The sequence below is a fragment of the Dendrobates tinctorius genome, unplaced genomic scaffold (assembly GCF_039654945.1).
Source record: "Dendrobates tinctorius isolate UK_male_01 unplaced genomic scaffold, ASM3965494v1 ptg000192l, whole genome shotgun sequence".
Taxonomy (NCBI): Eukaryota; Metazoa; Chordata; class Amphibia; order Anura; family Dendrobatidae; genus Dendrobates; species Dendrobates tinctorius.
In genome coordinates this window covers 5,826,227-5,848,287 of record NW_027361859.1, presented here as the reverse complement: position 1 = coordinate 5,848,287, position 22,061 = coordinate 5,826,227, and the positions used below count along the sequence as shown (strand labels likewise).

The window sequence follows — 22,061 nt, the reverse complement described above, 5'->3', positions numbered from 1 at the left end:
AAAAGGAAAAAGTGTTCAAGCGCCAGGAGAAGGCAGAGAGTGGTGTGCCGTCACCCCCCGAGTTCTAATACAATCGAGGCATGATCTGACCAGGTAATTGAGCCTATTTGGGAGGATTTACAGAGTGATAAGGCTGTCCTATCCACCAAGAAATAGTCTATTCGGGACAGAGATGCAAACCTAGAGGAAAAATACGTATATCCTCTCTCGTTGGCATGGTGGTATCTCCAAACATCATGGAGAGCCTCTTCCGCTATAATTCCCTTCAATTCCTCCCGGATGGTTGTCCGTGCCGAATCAACATCCAAATCTCTAGATATAGGGGTGTTAAAGTCTTCGCAAATCACCAATGGGCTCTATGACATAGAACAAATTTTCTTGAGAACTTTAGTGAAGAATATTTTAGTGGAATTATTAGGACTATAAGGTCGCTATTGTATAAGGAGAGTTATTTAGAAGGCAAGAGAGGATCAAAAACCTCCCATTGGGATCTGTAAGTTGGGATAACACAGAGAATGAAATAGTGTGTTTTATCAGTATAGCTACGCCTGCTTTTTTGTGTGGAGCATTGGCCTGGAGTATTATAGGGAATTGTTTATTAGTTAGGCGTGACGCATCTTTGGGAAGTAGGTACGTCTCTTGCAGGCAAATCACGTCACATTTAGATGAGCATATTTCCTTCCAGAGAAGAGACCTTTTAAAAGGGGAGTTTAATCCTCTCACATTCAGAGATAAGAACTTAATACCCATAGCTTCATACCAAAACTCTTAAATACACTCAAAAGAAAAATTTGATCGGCCCTGCATAATCCTGAGAGAGAGATGACTCGGAAAATACAATTATGGTTACTTGGAGAGTAGGGACCCTGTGAAAAAAGGTTAGAATACAAAAAATAAACATATAGAAAAACAGGTAAAACAGTCAGAACCATGTAGATTTTGGTAGCGCCCAAATGATAGCGAACCATCCGGATATACGCTATCAAGTAGGGGAAGCGTAGAGGATACGGATGAGAAGAGAAAAAAAAGTAATCAAGTCCGCACCTCTATGCCGGGAGGCGCTAAGAGGAAGCAAGTGCACGGAGAAAATAACCAAAGTTGAACTCCAAAAAGAAAAGAATCACAGACCTCATCAATTTACAGTGGTCCAATCAGTTGGAATTTTTTTATATTGCTGATCCGTAGGAAGGGAGGAGACAAACCCTTCTGGGAGAAGTTTCCATTTGCTGAGTTGGGATTCTGCATGTCTCGGTGACAAACAACAATTTCGTCGCCTTTATTTATTAGTAATTTTACCGGAAATCCCCAGTGATAAGGAAAATTGATGTCTCTCAGAATTTTTGTATATGGGGCAAATTCCTTGCGTCTCGCTAACGTGGCTGCTGATAAATCTTGAAAGACTGTAATGCCTTGAAAAGGAGCAGGAAGATTCAGAGATTCTCTAATACAGCGTAGAAATTTTTCTTTGATGGAGAAAAAATGAATCCTCGCTAAGGTATCTCTGGGTAGCGAGGGATTTATGGACTTGGGTTTAGGTACCCTATGGATTCTGTCCACCATCAATTCGAATGCGGAGGTTTCCGGCAATACAGCCCGCAATAGATTTTGAAAAAACTGAGCCAATTCAGAGTTTTTAACACTCTCGGGTATCCCGCGTAATCTCACGTTGTTTCTGCGAGATCTATCTTCCTGATCTCCCATTTTATTTCTTAGGTATTTAGAGGTGTCTTTCATCTCATAGTATGCATCGACCAGGGTATTGTGGGAGGCCGCAAATGCCACCATTTTATCTTCTAATCGAGATGTACGTTCTTCTAAGTTCCTTACATCCTTTTTTAAAGCATTCACCATCTGCTTCATATCATCTTTTAGGGATTTGTGTAAGGTACCCAATAATTCTTGCATCGTATTTTTAGTTAATGGGGCGTCTGCTGTCGTGGAGTCTTCTCCCATTATTGAGCTTTCGCGGGAGGAGTGTCCCAAGGGCGATGGTAAACCCGTTTGTGTTTCACCCTTAGTGGCTGGTGTATGGGCTTAGCAGTCAGCTTAGCAGGTGAGGTCGTTTTGCGTGGCCTGCCCCTCGTCATTTTTGCTCTTTCAATGAACAAAGAGTAGAGAGATCGTATATATTATATATAGTCCAGCTTGCGATAAATGTCTCTACTGCCCTTCTTTTCTTTGAGATTAGAACTGCTTAGTGCAGCTTCTAAGGAGGTCTGCGAGGTTGGAGCTACCACATTATGATATTAGCATAGTAGAAAGACTCGGTTGACAAATTGATTTGCTACATGTTATTTGGAATATAGGATTTATCCAGGACACATCCGGATTGATGGAGGAAGAAAAGTGGTAAGTAATGTTCAAAGACTCCTGAAGGCACCAGTAGATGGCAGTCACACACCAAGTTTCTCAGGTGGTGTGCAGTCCAGGAGGAGAGCATCGAGTCCCATAACCTTTCAGTGTGTAATTCTCACCATGTGCAATTATAAATACCAGGAATATATTTACATGCAACCAAAGCATGTTTCTTCAGCTGGGGGATGGCAGATTGCTGATTAATCAATGAGAGATTAGAATCATAGAATCGTACAGTTGGAAGGGACCTCCTGGGCCATCTGGTTCAACCCCCTGCTCAAAGCAGGATTCGCTAAATCATCCCAGTCAGATGTCTGTCCAGCCTCTGTTTGAAGACTTCCATTGAAGGAGAACTCACCACTTCTCCTGGCAGCCTGTTCCACTCATTGATCGCTCTAACTGTCAAAAAGTTTTTTCTAATATCTAATCTGTGTCTCCTCCCATTCAGTTTCATCCCATTGCTTCTAGTCTTTCCTTGTGCAAATGAGAACTCCGGGGTTCAGGAACTCACACCAGAAGGGGGAGGGAGCCAGCAAGATGGCCGCAAATCACTCTCCCCTCCTGCTTGTTTCCAGCACTCACCCGCTGACAGCAGCAGTCTGCAGGCTTCACTTCTCACCCCTTCGGCCTCCTGTCAGTCCTCCCATACACCACAGTCACAGTTGATAAGCAGAAAATGATGGAGTGGTGGGGCAGGTCGCCCGTCCTGGTTAGGCCACAGCTCACGTGCTCCAGAAGTAAGATCTCGGAACGGCGATGAAGGGCTCCAGACCCCACCCGACCACACACCCAGGTCCCACCAGTCAGGATTCCTGAGGTATCTGGACTGCAGGCTGTAAAATCTGCACGGATGGCTGAGATCAGAGGTGGATGGAATACATAGCTCTCCTCTGCACGTCTGCTCCCCTCAGCCTCCGAAGCCAGAACTCTTAAGGGGGTTTTACACATTGCGATATCGCTAAAGCATCACCGAAAAAACGTAATTCTGGCGTTTTGATTTTTTTCCCCCGCTATGCCGTTTAGCGATCGGGTTAATCCATTTTTTTTATTGATAGATCGGGCGATTCTGAATGTGGCGATACCTAATATGTGTATGTGTGATTTTTTTATTGCTTTATTTTGAATAGGGCGAAAGGGGGAGTGATTTAAACTTTTATTTTAAAAAAAAAAAAAAAAAAAATTCATATTTTTAAGAACTTTTTTTTTTTAAATTTTGGCATGCTTCAATAGCCTCCATGGGAGGCTACAAGCTGCCATAGCCTGATTGGCTCTGCTACATATAGGCGATGAGCAGATCGCCTATATGTAGCTGAATTAATGCATTGCTATGAGCGCCGACCACCGGGTGGCGCTCATAACAATCCAGCATCAACAACCATAGAGGTCTCCAGGAGACGCTGGTAACTAAGGTACACATCGGGTTTCTAAGCACTGCGCGCTGCTTAGAAGCCCTGCGTTTACCTTAGTAACCAGCGTGCTGATCGCTGGTCTCCCGCCTGTCACACGTAGCGATGCGTGCTGGCCAGCGGGAGACCAGCGATCAAAAAAATGTCCTGGCCATTTCAGGACGATCAGCGATACCCAGTGGGGGGCCGGTCGCTGGTGTCACACACAGCGATCTCGGTGGTGAGATCGCTGTTGCGATGGGATCGCTATGTGTGACGGGGGCTTAAGTTCTCTTCTGTTCTTTACGAAAATATCTTAACATTATCTTTTGGATCCTGTGACCCAGGCATCTATGTGGGTGAAAGCAGTAATTGTGTCCATTTGTACGGAGTCTTATTTGTTCAAATACTGAACTGAGATGATAAAAAGGCTTGTCTGATTTGGCATTGGCAATCACCCGCTATCCATTGATAATAGTTTACTTATCTACATCTTGGAATTTTACGAATACACTTTACAAATAACAGTCCTCCTTCGAGACTGGAAAGATACAACATGTTTTTTTATTGGGGTGGTAAAATCCTGACCATTTTTACGGTTTCAAATGACTCTAGTACCTTCTGAATTTACTTTGTTTCCATCAACAACAAAAATTGTTTCCCTGTCTTTTATCCTCACCCACTGATCTCAGCCTTGCCAACAATTTCAGCATTGCATTTATGTGCACCTGCATAGCCTTTTCTTTGCTTAGGCTAGTTTCACACTAGCTTATTTTCCACGCAGTGCTCGGCGCCGCTAAGGCCCGCCCCCTGTCTAATTTCTGTATATTGATCTGTGTAATAAATTCCCACAAATCATCTCTATGCAGTAACATTTTCACTATAAACTTCCATAGCTGGTCATTGTTCAGTTTGACCACTGATTGTTTTGCTTCATACTCTATGTTTATCCATGAAAATAATACTTGCCCCAAAAATAAACCTAGCAAGATTTTACCGGATTTTGGAGTATGATTGAAATATAAGCCCTATTCCAAAACTAAACCCTAGTTACAGGTAAGGCTTGGTGTGTGTGTGTGTGTGTGTGTGTGTGTGTGTGTGTGTGTGTCCGGGATTGGCATCTGCACCGTCGCAGCTACAGCCACAATATTTGGCACACTCACACGTCTGGACCCCGAGAGCGTCACAGACTATGTTGTGAGGCGAAATTTTAACCCCGCACATTCCAATCCACCAAACAATTTTGCCCCTATCTACATAATGGGGAAAAAGTTAAAGGAAAAGTGTTGGAGGCAAATTGACAGCTGCCAGATGTGAACAAGGGGGACTTAAAGAATGAGAGCGATGGCGCCAAAGAGTATATACTGTACAGTTGCTAAGGTGGGGCCCTGACATGGGAAACTCACCACACACGGGGATATGAACACACACACAAAATGCGCCACACACTACCACGTGCTGCAACACATATACCACCCTCAGCACACATTTCACCACACATACACCAACCTCGCCACATAAAAGTCGAAACACAAAAGTCGCATCTCAAAACTCGTCACGCTGTCCCAGAGCTGTTTAAAAGATGAAAAATGAGCTGTGATTGGTTGCTATCAGCAACAGTTTTCTTTGTAGACAGTTGTGGTAACTGAGGCCTATTATTCTTATAATTTCTATGGTGTTATCGTCCTTCTGTAAAGCTGGAAATAACACAATTTATTACCGTGCCAACACAGACCACCCTCTGACACAGACTGCAGGGGGAGCCAAGTATCACTCAGGATAGGATTAGATACACGGCTCAGCAGTCAGTATCACACAGGATAGGATTAGATACACAGCTCAGCAGTCAGTATCATACAAGAGAGGATTAGATACACGGCTCAGCAGTCAGCATCACACAGGATAGGATTAGATACGAAGCTCAGCAGTCAGTATCACACAGAATAGGATTGGATACATGGCTCAGCAGTCAGTATCACACAGGATAGGATTAGATACATGGCTCAGCAGTCAGTATCACACAGGATAGGTTTAGATACATGGCTCAGCAGACAGTATCACACAGGATAGGATTAGATGCACGGTTTTTATGTGCAATATAATCATTATAATTTGTTATAACTAACCACAGTTGGTTACTATGCCCAGGCAACGCCGGGCTCTTCAGCTAGTGTATATACAGTACAGACCAAAAGTTTGGACACACCTTCTCATTCAAAGAGTTTTCTTTATTTTCATGACTATGAAAATTGTAGATTCACTCTGAAGGCATCAAAACTATGAATTAACACATGTGGAATTATATAATTAACAAAAAAGTGTGAAACAACTGAAAATATGTCTTATATTCTAGGTTCTTCAAAGTAGCCACCTATTGCTTTGATTTCTGCTTTGCACACTCTTGGCATTCTCTTGATGAGAGGTAGTCACCGGAAATGGTTTTCACTTCACAGGTGTGCCCTGTCAGGTTTAATAAGTGATATTTCTTTCCTTATAAATGGGGTTGGGACCATCAGTTGTGTTGTGCAGAAGTCTGGTATATACACAGGTGATAGTCCTACTGAATAGACTGTTAGAATTTGTATTATGGAAAGAAAAAAGCAGCTAAGTAGTAAAGAAGAACGAGTGGCCATCATTACTTTAAGAAATGAAGGTCAGTCAGTCCGAAAAATTGGGAAAACTTTGAAAGTGTCCCCAAGTGCAGTAGCAAAAGCCATCAACGCTGCAAAGAAACTGGCTCACATGAGGACCGCTCCAGGAAAGGAAGACCAAGAGTCACCTCTGCTGCGGAGGATAAGTTCATCCGAGTCACCAGCCTCAGAAATCGCAGGTTAACAGCAGCTCAGATTAGAGACCAGGTCAATGCCACACAGAGTTCTAGCAGCAGACAAATCTCTACAACAACTGTTAAGAGGAGACTTTGTGCAGCAGGCCTTCATGGTAAAATAGCTGCTAGGAAACCACTGCTAAGGACAGGCAACAAGCAGAAGAGACTTGTTTGGGCTAAAGAACACAAGGAATGGACATCAGACCAGTGGAAATCTGTGCTTTTGTCTGATGAGTCCAAATTTGAGATCTTTGGTTCCAATGACCGTGTCTTTGTGCTACCTCAGAAAAGGTGAACGGATGGACTCTACATGCCTGATTCCCACTATGAAGCATGGAGGAGGAGGTGTGATGGTGTGGGGGTGCTTTGCTGGTGACACTGCTGGGGATTTATTCAAAATTGAAGGCATACTGAACCAGCATGGCTACCACAGCATCTTGCAGTGGCATGCTATTCCATCCAGTTTGCGTTTAGTTGGACCATCATTTATTTTTCAACAGGACAATGACCCCAAACACACCTCCAGGCTGTGTAAGGGCTATTTGACCAAGAAGGAGAGTGATGGGGTGCTACGCCAGATGACCTGGCCTCCACAGTCACCAGATCTGAACTCAATCAAGATGGTTTGGGATGAGCTGGACCGCAGAGTGAAGGCAAAAGGGCCAACAAGTGCTAAGCATCTCTGGGAACTCCTTCAAGACTGCTGGAAGACCATTTCCGGTGACTACCTCTTGAAGCTCATCAAGAGAATGCCAAAAGTGTGCAAAGCAGTAATCAAAACAATAGGTGGCTACTTTGAAGAACCTAGAATATAAGACATATTTTCAGTTGTTTCACACTTTTTTGTTAATTATATAATTCCACATGTGTTAATTCATAGTTTTGATGCCTTCAGGGTGAATCTACAGTTTTCATAGTCATGAAAATAAAGAAAACTCTTTGAATGAGAAGGTGTGTCCAAACTTTTGGTCTGTACTGTATATACATATACACACACCATATGTGTATGTATGTGTAGTGAGTTTATATACTGTGAGGCAGTGACTGGTGTTACATGTGAGGTCACTGTATGTTCCATCCAGGATGCGCACAGTGGCGTATTGAGGTCATGAGAGTGCATTGCAGTCACAGACGTAGCTGTGGTTGCAATGCAGAATAAAGTGAGTATAGGTCTTGACATGCTGATTGTCCAAGGCAGATTTAGGGAAAACCTGCTCTGGGCATTTGTGTTTTGAAACGGACTTCAAAACGGTAGTGGGGCAGTTAGTTTCATTCCCGGCCTGGGTTTTCCATGTGGCTGAAGGCTACAGGTTGTTAGTTAAAAACCCTGCGGTATAGGGTTTGCGTGTGTCAGGTTCAGAGTCAGTGTCTGTCTGGTGTTTGGAGGAGTACAAAGCAGAAGGCTCCACCTGTGTGAGTCAACACTGGCCAGCGGAGACAAACAGCCAAGGCAGCTGAATAGCCTGGCACCCACAGCGTACACAGTGGTACATTTGCCTACAGCAACGGGTCTCGGAGGTGGACTGTCTTGTGCCTGACTGTGAACCGGAGAGAGACTGTCTTGTGCCCAGAGTTGGACTGACGTGTTTAGTGACTGTAAACTGGAGGATATGGTTTCCGGCTGCAATCCGGCGGATATTGAGTACTGTGTAGTGCTGCGAGTTGGACTTTAACATGGCGGTGCAGTTGTCCACGGCAACAGTCAGAGGTGAACTGACGTGTTTAGTGACTGTAATCCAGAGAATATGTACCCGGCTAAGAACCGGAGATGGACTGTGTTTTGAAGCATTATAAAACCGTTTTGTTTTGAATTTTGCTGGGTCCCTGCCTCATCACTGCACACTTTGCTACCGCTGCACTACATATGGCTGAAGAATCCGGGGCAGGGTGAACTGAGGCATACCCCAAAGAGTACTGCATGTCGGTGAGTAAACCAGTTGGAAAAATAGAGGAGCGTTTGAAACAGGTGGTCCTCATTCAACAGCAGCAGAAGCTGCAGTTCCAGCGGCAGCAACAAGAGGTGCTGCAGTTGCAACGGAAGCAGCAGGAGCTACTATATCAGCAGCACTACCATACGTGAGTGCGTGTACGTGTGTGTGATGATATTATTATATAGGAATACATGTTGCTCAATAATATATGTGGATTGTTGTTCACGTGAAAAAAATAAGACATCCCCTAAAAATAAGCCCTAACCCATCTTTCGGACCAAAAAATAATTTAAGACCCTGTCATTTTCAAGGAAACAGTATATATAAGATTACTTATATTTAAAAGATGAAAACTTCTAGAAGATTCCTTGTGACATTCTGTTCACTAAGGCTGGTTTTACACTCGTCGTGTTTTTTACGGCCCGTATTGCGGTGATTTTTGTGGTCTCCTGCAAAAACGGGCTGCAAAAAACTTTCTTGGATCGCCATTTTTCCTTGTTATAACAAATAGCAGGGAAAAAACGGCGCTCCGCAAATACGGTGTACCGCAAAAACAAGGTAATGTTGTTTTTGCGGTACCATTGAAATGGATTGCGGCCGTGTCTGTAAGCCATGAAAAATATCGTGCAAGCTCAATATTTTTTCACGGCCGCAAATACGGCCCTCATGGCCATACGGAGCACGGCGCTCCTACTAGTTTCTGAGGCCCCATAGAAATGCATTGGGGCCGCAGAAGCGGCCAGCAAAAACACGGCAAGTGTAAAACCAGCCTAATCTATATAATTTATCTAATCTATATCTGTGACCATTACCTGTTACAGATTTCTGCTTTCAGCAGAACCATCAGCACTCAGATATAATGAGAGCATGAACTACTTTACTTGGGAAATACAACAACCAATATCTTCACCATTAGGTTACGAAAGAGGATAGAAGAGAACCAGACACAAACAAAACTCAGAGGTCATATAGTACAGACAAATTAATAGTACACACTGCATCATCTGCTGATTGCATAAATTTGCAGCTGCTCCTATTACAACCAACATTATTTTTACTTTGCATCAGTTATTCTTCAGCCTATTTGGTTTAAACCTTTCTATATCTAATTACCTTATATAACCTCTTATCTTTACTACCTAACATTATTTCCCAAAGAAAGCGGTGACTGCACTGTACGCTCACGTGGAGGTATATGTGGCCTGTTTCTGGGAATTATCATTATGCTTGAAATTGTTCTCCACCATCATGACATGGGAATGCACTTGTGGTGAGTGAGGGGCGATGCTTCATGGCCCACTGAGGTCAAGGTTTTGAATGGCGGTGGTAACAATGCACCACTGCAACCATGCCAGATGTTGACACCTTCATGGTTGGGTACTAGGTCTGGTTCTATCTTCCAATATCTTCAAGAAATATCCCACCCCAAACATTGTAGAACATATCTTCCACTCCCATCCCTCAGTTAATTCCCCTATGCCATGCTGTCTTACGGTTTATGATCCTGGAAGAGAGAACCACACAGTGGAGGAGTTTATCCTCTGCATGAAACTGCAACTTCACACTGGATGTCTCACTACCAACTTAAACAGAGCAACATAGTAAGAAACAATGCCAGAAACACTGTGGTTGCAATGTTTTTGGCCAAAGTAACACATTCTCCATGCATGGTGCACACAATAAATTTGGTGGTGCAAAATATTCAGCCACTTTAAGAAGCTGGTGCTCATGGACAGGAGAGTGCTTGGACATTTAATAAGTTAGAATATGGGAAAGAAGGCCCTCCAGGCTTTCCAGCGACAAAAAGATCTGACTGTGCACTGCCCAGTTTGCAACATTCCAATTACCGGTAAATGCAATTCTACATTTGATATTTTGGACCATCTGCACAAGCAGTGGAAATCATGTGTAAGAGGGAGGAGGTGGGGGAAAGAGAGATCAGAGAGATCAGCTCACAAAAAGTGCGGGAAAAAATGTGACCTCTAAAAATGAAAAGGTGCATGGACTCCAGACCGATTTCTGGGCAGGAACAGCCTGAGGAAAGAAATTCAGGACTAAAAGCTTGTGAGCCTGAATAGTGTAGACCCGTGTGCCTCCCTATTGTCCCCCTTACCTCCCTCCCTCCTCCTTTTCATTTTACATTTTTTTATCTTAGATATTTTTAATGTTGCGATTAAAAGTCATATTTTAATATCTTTACCTTTTGATAATGCTGTAATTTCTTTCCACACGAAGTGGAAAGCTTTCAAAGATTATACCATGTAGTAGATCACGTGGTGTTTGACATTTGGTGTTGGAAGCTGATGAGGGATGCGTGGCGCCTAGGCCCTTCAAATAGGCCACCAGATTTGACAGCAGGGACAACTGACCCATCAATGAAGTTCTCACCCTGATATTTATATTAGTGCAAACACTTACAATAATGAGACAAGGAAGAGAGGAAAAAACAGCAAGTTCTAAATTTTCCTTGCTGCCCTGGGGCAGTTACAGACCCGCGGGGACAATGTCTCATACAGGAGGATCAGGAACTAGGAGGACTTGAAGAGGATGACGATCAGGAACATTTGAAGAGGCTACATTGAATTGTCCAAGGCTCTGGTAGGAGACATAGCTTATGTCATGGCTCGGTTTAGGTATTCTGCTTGCGCAGAAGATAATTACATAACACAGGTAAAAATATTATAAAAACATGAATGAATCAGTTGGCAGGGGCCTGGATACAGTCATATGAGACAACAGAATGTCATACTCTTTTCAGGACATATTAAATTTTTTGATATCTTGCAATTGCGGTCAAACCGATTTGAAGCAAAACAAATTTTGGGGTCGAATTGAGCATATCAAACCTAAATCGAATTTTGAGAAATTTGGTCATCTTCAAATAATGGTCAAATCAATCAAAAAAAAATTAGACTATCTAAGGCTCACGTCTGTATCCCTTATCTCACTTCTCCTAAATAATTTTCTAAGTCGATTCAGAATCAAATCAAAGTGGAAAATCTCTCCTTTAAATGTTGATATCAGAGATACCGTATTTTGTGGATTATAGGACGCACCCCAAAATAGGAAAAATTTTTTTTTTTTTAATAAAATGGTGGTGCTTCTTATAATCCATTCATCTTATTGATTACCGGGGGCGGTGGCTGCTGTGAAGCAGGGTGCCAGGGTCGCTACTGGAGGAGGCAAGAGTGGAGCGTTGCTGCAGGCCGCAGGCTGGGATGAGGGGGTGTTCAAATGTGCGGTGTGCCGCTGTGGGTGTCCGCCAACATTTTGTGAAAGGCCAGAGCCCCCGCATCATGGTTTCCTATGTGGTGGACTCCTGGAAAATGGCTGCCGGTGGCGGAGCAAGCACAGATAGAGATCTCGGCACCAAGATCTCAGGAGATGAGCACACAGAGCAAGCAGAGTACTGATTCAATAGAATGCCTACAAATATATCACATAATTCTACCAAGTAGTGAATGAATAGAATATGGAAACTACAACTCACCTGCGCTGTCATCTGAAGGAATTTCCACTTTATACCAGTCATCATCCCTCACAAAAGATTCAGTTGAATTAAAACTGTCCAGATCTTCACTCTGAAATAAATATTGTAAAAGTCACAGACAGATGGAGAAGTCACATCTATGATCAGCTCTAATCCTGCCATCTCCACCGTTCTCATTACACAAGTATAAAACATATAATCCTGGTGGATAAAACTAGACTGAGCACAAGACCTTCACAGCCGTCTACACATCATAGGGGAGATCTCATGGCACCTTCTCTCCATCTACCTGATGATCCTGAGGAACATTGGGATCTTCTTGTTTACAGTCCTGTGGAAGAAGAGAATGGAGACATCTCTCTGGTGTTGTCCTCTTACTGGATAGATCTGGCGGAAACACATACAGGGACTGAATTCATTCTTTACATACAGATAATTATAGGCCGTGTGTATTTAGTCCTGTCTATTACCTGGTGATGTGAGGGGCTGGGGAACCTCCATCATGACGTCCTTGTACACATCTTTGTGTCCTTCTAAATACTCCCACTCCTCCATGGAGAAATAGACGGAGACATCTCGACACCTTACAGGAACCTGACACATACAATGATACAGTCATCCCCCGATCCCTTCATAGCGTTACTTTATAATGTCCCAGCATTCCCAGCAGTGTCACCTCTCCAGTCAGCAGCTCAATCATCTTGTAGGTGAGTTCTAGGATCTTCTGGTCATTGATGTCCTCATGTATCAGGGGGTGAGGTGGAGGCCCTGTGATTGGGCTCAGGGGTCTTCCCCATCCCTCAGACACAGGGTCCTGACAGCGCTCACTAGAGGTCTTCTTCACTACTGTGTAATCCTGGTTATGGAGAGACACATTAATAAATCTCACTACAGACATTTCCAGAGTCCTCACCTCTCCAGTTCTGTCCATCTGTTATTCCCACAGATAAGAATGATGTAATGTGACGTCATCAGAATCTCTCACCTCTCCAGTAAGCCGGAAGAGGATCTCTAGGGTCAGGTGTAATATCTTCTCCGCCACCTTGTCCTTGTCCCTATTCATCCTTGACAGTCAGTCAGGAAAATTATTTTATATAGCAGATGTCCACAGAGGAACCTGAATGAGAATAAAGAATCCAATCTAAAAATAAAATTACAGGGGAAGTGGCTATGCAGTGAACTGAGAGGAATGCTGCCATCCAGACCTCCACCAGTCAAGATTGAATCCAATAATTATATTAAGGACGCACAATCCCAGTTGATACGACTCCATAAAAAACTGAGTGGTGATCCTACTATAGAAAATGGGAAATTGACTGTTTTCCGGATCAGACGTTATTACATGGGCAGAACGGTGGCTCAGTGGTTAGCACTGCAGCCTTGCAGCGCTGGAGTCCTGGGTTCGAATCCCACCAAGGACAACATCTGCAAGGCGCTTGTATGTTCTCCCCATGTTTGCGTGGGTTTCCTCCGGGTTCTCCGGTTTCCTCCCACATTCCAAAAGACATACTGATAGGGAATTTAGATTGTGAGCCTCATCGGAGACAATGATGATAATGTGTGCAAACTGTAAAGCGCTGCGGAATATGTTAGCGCTATATAAAAATAAAGATTATTATTATTATTACATGGGGATGATCAATCTGTCCTTGAAAAATGCCCTAACTAATATGTATTTTTTAATCAATCTACTGCCCAAAATCCATAAGTACATGGTTAGTCCCATTGTGTTTGGTATTGACTCAATTTTTAAGTCTCTTGCAGTGCACAAGGATAATATATTTACAGAGAATTGTTAAGAAAAGACCTCACTTTTTGAAGAATACCAAAGATTTTGTGAATTGAATTCATCAGATTGTGTACAGGTATTACTTTATTATGTTCGTTTTACATAAAACATTTATACCCTTGCATTCAGTATGGTGAAAGCTTATCAGCCGCACAAGAGAAATTGAATCGTGGTTGTTCTTTCTCCAATGGAAAAAACAAACAAAATCAGGTTCTAGAAGTCACTCCTTGATAATATTTTGCTTAAAAACTATTTTTGTTTGGATCCGATTTTGGCTTACATTGCAGTCCTGATCTGGCACAACCTAGTAAATATGCCTGTTTGGCTGATATTAGGAATGCAAGCCCAGGACTGGGATCACTGCGGCAGGACGTCGCTCCTCAAAATGAGGAAAACGAGAGTGCAGCAAAGGCCAGATGGATATTAGTGGTAGGAGGACAGACAGGTCCATCTGCCGCCAAGACCGTGAATGCCGAACAGTGTGTTTTCTGACGGGTGCTCGGGTTCGGCATATTGAGGATCGGATAGACATATTGCTGGGTGGGGCTGGGGAAACCCATGGTATGCATTGGTAACAATGACAAAGTTAAAGGGAGGCAGAAGGTCCTTAAAAACGATTACTGGGTTCTAGGAGAGAAGCTGAAGGCCAGGACCTCCTAGGGGGTGTTTTCAGAAATACTGATGATGTTACGAGAGTCACTAGATAGGCAGCGCGAGCTTAGGGAGGTAAATAAGTGGCTTAGAAATTTGTGCAGGAAGGTTTTTTTTTTAATCTAAGGAAGTGAAGGAGTTAAGGCCCCTTTACATTTAGCGATGCACCAGCGATCCGTCCAGAGATCCGACCCGGTCAGGATCGCTGGTGCATCGCTAAATGATCGCTAGTGAGCTGTCACACAGGCAGACCTCACAGCGATGCAGCAGCGACGCAGCACACGATACTCACCTTTCACACACACAGCGATCCTGACGTCCTCCTGCCCGCCTCCACGCGTCGCTCGTCGGCGCCAGCAGGAAGCGCCCGACGAGAAATGGAGCCGGACATTCTCGCGCGATCAGCGATGGACAGCGGGGGAGCCGGTCGGAGGCAAGTATCACACATAGCGATATCGCTATAACGTCACAAAATCGTCGACGTTATAGCGATATCACTATGTGTAAAACCCCTTTAGACTTGGCATTTAAAGATCCATCATTTACTTTAAATGCCAGTGCAGATGTAATTTGCCTAACTTTACCTTTTATAGGCTGGCAGAAATATAATCCTGTCCTTAGAGGTAGAGCGATTTATCAACTTAAATGATGGTTATGAAAACACACTAACCATTTTTCATAGAATGGTAGAGTTGGAAGGGACCTTCAAGGTCATTGTGTCCAACCTTCTGCTCAAAGCAGGATTCGCTAAACCATCTCAGGCAGATGTCGGTCCAGCCTCTGTTTGAAGGCTTCCATTGAAGGCGAACTCACCACCTTGTGAAACCAAAAATGTAATCTATTTATTAAGGTGTTCCCTTGGTAAGGTGCACGCAGAGCAGACCGTTAGAATAATTAGGGTTCGTTTGAATGAATGCCGCTCAATTATTAAATTGTCTAGTGAGAAAATTATAGAAAAGGGAATGAACTTAGGAAAAGAAGGGAAGGTGTATGATCTAAAATGGAATGTTATAGAAGGCATTTCCGGGAACTATGATGAACAAATTTGGATAATATGTTTACGAAAGGAAACCTACTGTTATTTGAATTCATTAAGACCTAAAGAAGTTAAGATACGCCACACTTACATAATGTTTGTTATTTAGTTTTTAAAGGGAATCTCACCTATTTCTTTGGCCTATAACAGTGGTCCCCAACCTTTTTTGCACCAGGGACCGGTTTCAAGCAAGACCATTCTTCCATGGCCCGGCAGGGCAGGGATGGAGGTGTGGCAGGGGCGGGGCTTTGGTCATAAGGGGGCGGGGCTATGGACACGGTTGTAGTGTAGCAGTGCATACTTATAATTAAATAACATTTATAATGTGACTCAACTCACCATAGGTTTTGAATGAGTGCTCCATCACCCCATTCTTGCCTGCTCCATCACCCCATCACTACCATCTCTCCATCATTGCCTTCACCCCATCAATGCCTTCTCCCATCACCCCAGGCATCATGGCCTTCTCCCATCACCCCAGGCATCATGGCCTTCTCCCATCACCCCAGACATCATGGCCTTCTCCCATCACCCCAGGCATCATGGCCTTCTCCCATCACCCCAGGCATCATGGCCTTCTCCCATCACCCCAGGCATCATGGCCTTCTCCCATCACCCCAGGCATCATGGCCTTCTCCCATCACCCCAGGCATCATGGCCTTCTCCCATCACCCCAGGCCTCATGGCCTTCTCCCATCACCCCCTCGCATTCTGTAATGCTGTAGATAAGCTCCCGTTGTAACCTGGAAGATAAGAAAAAATGAGTTATATTATACTCACCGGGGGGGGTGTCCGGTCCGGGTCCGGCGCCTCCCATCTTCTAGTGATGAGGTCCTTTTTTGCTTTCGTCGCGGCTCTGGCGCAGGCGTACTGCTCTGTCCTGTTGAGGGCAGAGTAAAGTACTGCAGTGCGCAGGCGCCGGACCTCTCTGACCTTTCCCGGCACCTGCGCATTGCAGTACTCTGCTCTGCCCTCAACAGGGCAGAGAATTACGCTTGCGCGGGAGCCACGGCAGAAGGAAGAGGACGTCATCGCTAGAAGATGGGAGGCGCCGGACCGAACCGCGACACCCATCGGACTGGACCCCCGGGTGAGTATAATCTAACTCGTTTTTCTTATCTTTCAGGTTACATCAGGGGCTTATCTACAGCATTACAGAATGCTGTAGATAAGCCCCTGATGGCGGTGGCCGCATTTCATATGCCAAAAAATCGGTGACAGATTCCCTTTAATGATATATTGATAATTGGGTATTTGTATGTGATTCCACTACACATTGGATATAAAAAGTCAAAGTTAAATTTCCAAGTTTTTGTCATGTAAAAAAAAAAAAAAAATCATACTAAGAAGAATAATTACAAATATGTTTCCACCTATAATGTTGCCCGTAATCTGTACAAATTCCTTAAAAAAATAAACTGAAATCTTTTCAGGTAGAAAAAGAAAAATAAAGAACTAAAAATGTGTTTTCATAAACGTGCACTCCCATAAACTAATATCTTTTTGATGCCCCTTCTGAATTCATGACAACGTTCAGTCTCTTAGGGTCGCAGTCTATCAATGTGGCACATCTAGAATTGGCTAGCTCTTCCTGGCAGTAGCTACACATCTGTTATATTGTGGGGGGCATGTCCTGTGTACAGCACCCTTTACAGGTCAACCACAGATTTTATGTTGGATTCAGGTTTGGGCTCTGGCGGGGCCATTCCATAACTTTAATTGTCTTCTGGCGAAGCCATTCTTCTGCTTATTTGGAGGTCGCTTAGGGTTGAGCTGTGTGCTGTTGATTACTTACAGTCAATGATTCATCACTATGAGATTATCACTGCTAGATCGGATGTGCACGTGACTGCTAGTAAGACTCCGCCCCCTCCTGTGATAAGCAGCTCACTGTCAATAGACAACGGAGAGCCTGGTGGGAGCTGGGTTAACTTTCTCAAATCTGCTGCATTCTACATCTAAAACTCAATTGCGTCAGAGCTGCTGCACCCAGTAAACTAAGTGATACATTGTTGGATTCAGGGTCTCCTTGCCTACATCACGCTGCTCACAGATGGGGTAGCAAAAACCTGCTGGCAGATTCCCTTTAATCAATATAATATTACATATGTACTACTTTTTGATATTTCTTAAGTTTTGCCGTATGGAAGTTGTCTATACTTGTTGGGTTGTATTTGTACGAAAAGAACAGAAAGAATTCTTGAAGAGACATTGCGAGATGGTGTCATTTATGGCAGCTATTATAATTGAATGCTCTGACATACCACCTAATTTTGGCCTGTTTACCATCTGATGCAGTCGAAAAGACCCCCTGAGGGACAGTTTGAGACTTCTCTTCTCTCAATCTGAGCACTTTTTTTGCTGTGGCCTACTGCCGTGACCAAAGCCTGGGGATCAATTTTCGGGTGACCCAAGGACATCATGTAGCACTTATGTGCTGAATATAAGTTAGATAGCCTTATTTCAAATTGGGGTCACCTGGCAGTCATAGAATCATAGAATCGTAGAGTTGGAAGGGACCTCCTGGGCCATCTGGTCCAACCCCCTGCTCAAAGCAGGATTCGCTAAATCATCCCAGTCAGATGTCTGTCCAGCCTCTGTTTGAAGACTTCCATTGAAGGAGAACTCACCACTACTCGTGGCAGCCTGTTCCACTCATTGATCACTCTAACTGTCAAAAAGTTTTTTCTAATATCTAATCTGTGTCTCCTCCCATTCAGTTTCATCCCATTGCTTCTAGTCTTTCCTTGTGCAAATGAGAATAAAGTTGATCCTTCTACAATGTGACAGCCCTTTAGATATTTGTAGACAGCTATTAAGTCTCCTCTCAGTCTTCTCTTTTGCAAACTAAACATTCCCAAATCCTGCAACCTTTCCTCATAAGACAGGGTTTGCAGTCCGGTCACCATTCTGGTCGCTCTTTTCTGAACTTGCTCCAGTTTGTTGATGTCTTTTTTAAAATGTGGTGCCCAAAACTGGACACAATATTCCAGATGAGGTCTGACCAAAGAGGAGTAGAGGGAAATAATGACTTCACGTGATCTAGACTGTATGCTTCTGTTAATACATCCTAGAATTGCATTTGCCTTTTTTGCTGCTGCATCACACTGTTGACTCATATTCAGGCTGTGATCTATTAGTATACCCAAGTCTTTTTCACATGTGCTGTTGCTTAGCCCTATTCCTCCCATTCTATATATGCTTTTTTCATTTTTATTGCCCAGATGTAGTACTTTGCATTTCTCCCTGTTAAAAACCATTCTGTTAGTTGCTGCCCACTTCTCCAGTTTATTTAAATCGTTTTGAATCCTCTCTCTCTCTTCTCTAGTATTAGCTATCCCTCCTAGCTTTGTGTCATCAGCAAATTTAATCAGTTTACCCTCAATTCCTTCATCTAAATCGTTGATAAAGATGTTGAACAATACAGGGCCCAGGACAGAGCCCTGTGGTACCCCACTTGAGACATTCTTCCAACTGGATGTGCAGCCATTTACGACCACTCTTTGGGTCCGATCACTAAGCCAGTTATGAATCCACCTAACAGTTGCCTTGTCCATTCCATACTTAGTCATTTTTTCAATAAGGATTGTATGAGAGACTTTGTCAAATGCTTTGCTGAAGTCAAGATATACTATATCTACAGCATTTCCTTGATCCACCCAATCAGTGATACCGTCATAGAAGGAAATTAAGTTAGTCTGACATGACTTATTAGTTACAAACCCATGCTGACTCTGTTTAATCACTTCATTCTTATCCAGGTATTGACATACATGTTGTTTAATAATTTGTTCAAAGATCTTTCCTGGTATAGAAGTCAGACTCACCGGCCTATAGTTGCCTGGGTCCACCTTCTTCCCCTTTTTGAAGATAGGAACAACATTTGCTCTTCTCCAGTCTTCTGGCACTTCTCCTGTTCTCCAAGAATTTTCAAAGATTATGGAGAGGGGTTCAAAAATTTCTTCTGCTATCTCCTTCAGTATTCTGGGGTGTAATTCATCTGGACCTGGAGACTTGAATTCATTTAGGTTAGCTAAGTGTTTCCTCACTATCTTTCTGTTTATAGATATCCTGGATTCTTCTATTCCCTTAATAGGACAGTGAATAACAGTTGATGTTACATTTCCTTTCTGAGAGAAAACAGATGCAAAATAGGAATTTAAAAGTTCAGCCTTCTCAACATCCTGTCTTACCATTTCATCATTTTCATCCTGTAAAAATCCTATAGCATCTTTGACTTTTCTTTTACTTTTGACATATCCCCAAAATCTTTTATTATTGCTTTTGACATCTCTTGCAAGCCTCAATTCATTTTCAGCTTTAGCTAATCTGATTTGTGCCCTGCAGGTTCTGCAGACAGCAATATATTCTTCTTTAGATATGCCTCCCTCTTTCCATTTTATAAACATTTTTTTCTTCCTTTTTAGCATGTGCTTAAGTTCTGTGTTCATCCATCCTGGTTTCCTTAAATGCTTCCTATTCTTCCCTCTTTTCGGAATTGTTAACAACTGTGCTTTGAGAATTTCATTTTTCAAGATTTCCCATCCTTCCTGGACATTTTTGTCTTTAAGGATATCCAGCCATTGGATCCCTCCAATTCTCTTTCTGAATCCCTTAAAATCTGCCTTTCTGAAATCTAACCTTGACGTCTGAGTCTTCACAGGTCTTCCGCCTCTAGTTATCCAAAATTCTAAAATAGCATGGTCGCTACCTCCTAGGGTCCCAGCCACTTTTACCTCCTCAACCATTTCCTCCCTGTTTATAAGGATTAGATCCAAGGTAGCAGTTCCCCTTGTTTTCTCCCTTACCTTTTGGAAGATAAAGTTGTCAGCAAGAGAGGATAAGAATTTCCTTGACCTGTTAGTTTTGCCTGAGAGAGATTCCCAACAAATGTCTGGATAGTTGAAATCTCCCATGACAACTATGTCATATTTTTTGGAGAACTTGGCCATTTGATGCATAAAGAGTTCATCCATATCTTCAGCTTGCACAGGCGGCCTGTAGTAAATGCCTACAATGGTGTCCTTTCCATTGTTCTGTCCTTGTATTCTTACCCAAACAGTTTCCACAGAACTCCCAGTCTCTGAAGCTTCAATCTCTGTGCAGATATAAGCGTTTCTAACATACAATGCGACACCTCCTCCTCGTTTATCAAGTCTGTTTCTTGCAAATAAGTTGTATCCTTCTATCCTTGTATTCCAATCATGTGTATTGTCCCACCAAGTTTCAGTGATTCCAATGACATCATATTTATTTTCCTGTGTTAGTAGTTCCAATTCTCCTTGTTTGTTGCCCATGCTTTGTGCATTAGTATAGAAACATTTTAGCTTGTGATTGGTTTCTCTTTCTCCAATATTTTTATTAATTAGATTCTTTTGTCTTTGTTCCTCCTTTCCACTTCTAATAGCAGAATTCTCAATAGCATTTGTCAGGTGTATGGCTTTTTCTGGTCTTTTGCTTCCCTTCCCATGTTGTTCTAGTTTAAAGCTCTCCTTACAAGTGTAGCAAGGCGACTTCCAAATACATGCTTTCCAGTCTTCGTAAGGTGCACCCCATCTCTAGCAAGTAGTCCATCGTATAAGTAGTTCACTCCGTCATCCAGAAATCCAAATCGTTGCTGACGGCACCATCGACGTAGCCAGTTGTTCACCTGCAGAATCTTATTCCACCTCCTTGTTCCATGGCCATCCACTGGGAGGATGGAAGAGAAGACCACCTGCGCTCCCAGTTCTTTCACTTTCTTGCCTAAGTCTTCAAAGTCTCTGCAGATGGTTTCCAGGTCGTTTCTTGCGGTGTCATTTGTCCCCACATGTAGTAGCAGGAATGGGTAGTCATCTGTAGGTCTGAAGAGTCCTGATATCCTGTCAGACACATCTTTAATTTTTGCACCTGGAAGACAGCACATTTCTCTTGAAGTTATATCCGGTCTGCAGATAGCAGCCTCTGTTCCTCTCAACAGGGAATCCCCCATGACCACCACTCTCCGTTTCTTCTTCACAACATTTTTTCTTTCTCCATCCAGGAGGACTCTGAAGGCGTACAAGGTTGCTGTTTGTTGGCAAAGTCTTATCCTGATGTATATCTTCATCGTTTTCCTGCGTGAGAGCCTGGTACTGGTTTCTGAGCAGTATGGGTGCTGACTGCCTCCTGATCCTCCTGCTTCTCTGGGTCACATGTCTCCATTCCTCTGTTTCTTCAGGTGCACTTCGAATTTCTTCTCTTTCTGTAACATGAAGAGATAATTCTGCTCTGTCCAAGAACTCTTCACCTTCCTTAATGATCTTCAACGTAGCTAACCTCTCTTCAAGATTTTGCAACTTTTCCTCCAACAGGGACACAAGCTTGCATTTGTGGCATGTGAAGTTTGGCTTTTCCACTGGTAAATCTGTGAACATGTAGCAAGAAATGCAGCTCACCAAATGGCTCCTGGCCTCTTCCATCTTGAGATTTCTTAAAAACGATGAAAGATGAGCCAAAATTCGCGCGCCGATAGCAGAGGAACTTCCTCAATACTTTCTATAAGTCTGGAATCTTTTTCTTCTTACAGAGGTCCATGAGCTCAATTTTTTCAGGGCCATCTCCGTTCACGTGCCTCTT

The 22,061-nt window shown here is 43.2% G+C and overlaps 1 protein-coding gene across 1 annotated transcript in view; it reads right to left on the bottom strand.

Moving 5' to 3' along the window:
• Nucleotides 1–22,061, bottom strand: part of LOC141055805 (uncharacterized) — a 54,311-nt gene that overhangs the window by 8,178 nt on the left and 24,072 nt on the right. The window contains exons 2-6 of the mRNA XM_073552518.1: nt 12,974–13,105; nt 12,665–12,844; nt 12,459–12,582; nt 12,278–12,375; nt 11,989–12,079 (exon numbers count right to left, since the gene is read on the bottom strand). Coding sequence (XP_073408619.1) covers nt 11,989–12,079; nt 12,278–12,375; nt 12,459–12,582; nt 12,665–12,844; nt 12,974–13,051 — 571 coding nt within the window. The 5' untranslated portion in view covers nt 13,052–13,105. The remainder of the gene's footprint in view (nt 1–11,988; nt 12,080–12,277; nt 12,376–12,458; nt 12,583–12,664; nt 12,845–12,973; nt 13,106–22,061) is intronic.